The sequence below is a fragment of the Pelobates fuscus genome, chromosome 4 (genome assembly GCF_036172605.1).
Source record: "Pelobates fuscus isolate aPelFus1 chromosome 4, aPelFus1.pri, whole genome shotgun sequence".
NCBI lineage: Eukaryota > Metazoa > Chordata > Amphibia > Anura > Pelobatidae > Pelobates > Pelobates fuscus.
Window position 1 is genome coordinate 65,139,113 of NC_086320.1, and position 2,440 is coordinate 65,141,552.

Below are 2,440 nucleotides of genomic sequence, written 5' to 3' on the forward strand. Positions count from 1 at the left end.
GTTATAAGGTGTCTATTCAGTAAACTATGAAATGTATTGACTACCAACTTACAAAAAAAAACAGCAAGTTGGCAAGCTGAAGGGATCTTCCAATCTGGTTATTTAGACTTCTATATTTTCAGTTGGTTGTGAACCTCCAGCATGTAAGCTCGTTTGAGCAAGGCCCTTAACACCCTCTGTTCCTGTGCGTCCAACTCGTCTGGTTTCAAATACATGTCTGTTAGTCCACCTATTGTACAGCGCTGCGGAATATGTTGGCGCTTTATTACCAATAATAATAATCATAATAATAATAATAGCCCATCACAAATATTTTAACAATGCAGGAAATCTTGTCACTTCATAAATAAGAATAAGCACAACACCATAACAGTAGTGCGTTTACACATTATCTTATCCAATGTATACCTTCTTGTTAAAAAATGAAAATACACCCAAATGATACTCAGAATTGACTATATTATTGTTAACATATTCAAAAATAGGAAGAATATTGTTATACACATGATTGATATGGGATTGTTTGATCAAGGAAGGATCTTGCTAATACTGCACTATAGTTTCATATAGAATTATGACCATTATTAACCCCTTTATAGCTAAAGCCATGTCAGGACCACCTCAGTAACAAAGGATTCTGATGAAGTGTAAAATAGAACTTCTGTTTGTGCTTCAGTCCATTTGGAATGTATCAGGTCAATAGGTTCTAAGACACCATCGTAACCTCCAGAATTATCCAGCAGAAAGAGCAGGAGACAAAAAAAAAAAAATGAAAAATACACCTCCTTGTTTTCTGTGTGCCCATTACCTAATGCAAAAACAAACAGACAGACTTTGGGAAAAAAAAGAGCTAACAGAAGGGGATTAGGGAGAGATGTGAGAGAGAGGCTTGGTTTGTAGCAGCACTGTCTGCCTGCTCAGTGATGAGATCCAGGCAGAGAAGGCAGGAGGAGTTGTGTCTCCAGATGGTCGGAGAAAGTGCTTGTCTTAGGTTACTGAAGGGCAGGCAAACGCTAAGATCCCCTCCTCTGTGAAGCTTGTTACATGTCCAAAGCCACCAGGTCTGGAAAAAAAATACCAAAAAAAAGAATAATATATACATACATATACAGAGAGAGAGAGAGAGAGTACAGAAAGAAATAGGCAAAGATCCCAAAAGGCAGCGTGCTCTCCCCATTGTTACCATTACTTGACCCCCCCTGACCTCTTTACGACACAGATGTCTGATACCACAACCACCTCCCACTGCTTGAGGAGAGCCCTCCCACCCTGCACCTGGGAAGAGGAGACTAGCAGTCTGCTGGCAGTGTGCTGTTTGACTTTAGAGGGAGACAAAGTGACAGCAGAGAGACTGCAGGAGAGAAAGAGAAATAAACAGAGTGAAGGAGGGGAGGAGTAGGAGAAGAAGAAGGAGGAGGAGGAGGAGAGGAAGAAGAGATCTCAGCCTTATGGTGGAAATCAGCACACATCAGTCTCCTGCCTCCTCCAAGACACAGCCACACACCGCCTGTAATAAATGTCTGTCCTTCCTGCAGACCACCAGTGACAGCAAGCTCTGACTGCTCACCCAGTCTGCAACACCAGGATCTTGTCACTGTTGCAATTAAAGCTCAGATTGAAGACTGAGCGTTTGCGTTCTATTATTATTATTATCCCCCTTTCCCCTCCCCTCTAGCCCCCCCATCTTTCTCCAGTGTGAGGAACTGGGGGAGTTTGCTTGAAGCTGTGGGCAGCTGGAGTTACTCAATTAGTTTTGACTTCTCCTGGACGTGAATCATCTGGACTTACTGCATTCCTCCTCTTTGCAACACTTTGGTTTCTTGATTTTTTTTTCTTTCCACCCCTCCTTATTTATTTTATTATTTTATTTTTTTCCCCCCCTTTGCATCTCCACTTGAGCTGCACAGAAGACAGGAACTTTTATTTGCAGATACAAGCCTGTAGCGAATGGTGGGAATTTCAAGCCCCTTTCAGTGTAAGTACCTTGTTCCTTGTTTGCTTCAGCAATTCTTCATGTGCCTTGATTGATAGACATGGGACCTCTTCTTCATCTAGAGATGTCTCCTGGGGCTCCTGATGTTGGGGCTGCCTGGGGTTGGCTAGTTTTAAGGATCCTGGTGACAATGTTTTTTTGTTTTTGTTTTTACAGTGGATGGATCAGTAGATCATTGAAAACAAAGCATGTTATCAGAGAGTAAAGGGATTTTCTGTGGAGTGTTTAAAATCTTCTTAATCACACAGAACAAAGACGCCTTTATTTAACTTAGAGCTAGAATGTGGAACTCTGTGATTTTGCAAATACTCGATTAATCTGAGTCCTCTAGCTGTTAGCTGTGTTTTTAGATTTGCCAGTCAGCCCTTAAAGTTTGGGGCTAGTGAATTCATGTTTCTAACCAGTATTCGATTGCAAGCTTTTGGGACTGCAAGGACCTGATTTAAT

General features: G+C 41.6%; 1 protein-coding gene across 1 annotated transcript in view; it reads left to right on the forward strand.

The window, feature by feature from the left end:
* The first annotated feature begins 1,325 nt into the window (after positions 1 to 1,325).
* The window catches only part of RUNX1T1 (RUNX1 partner transcriptional co-repressor 1), a 122,822-nt gene continuing 121,707 nt past the window's right edge, over positions 1,326 to 2,440 (forward strand). Inside the window, exon 1 of the mRNA XM_063451255.1 lies at positions 1,326 to 1,975. Within this exon, the coding sequence (XP_063307325.1) occupies positions 1,948 to 1,975 (28 nt within the window). The 5' untranslated portion in view covers positions 1,326 to 1,947. The remainder of the gene's footprint in view (positions 1,976 to 2,440) is intronic.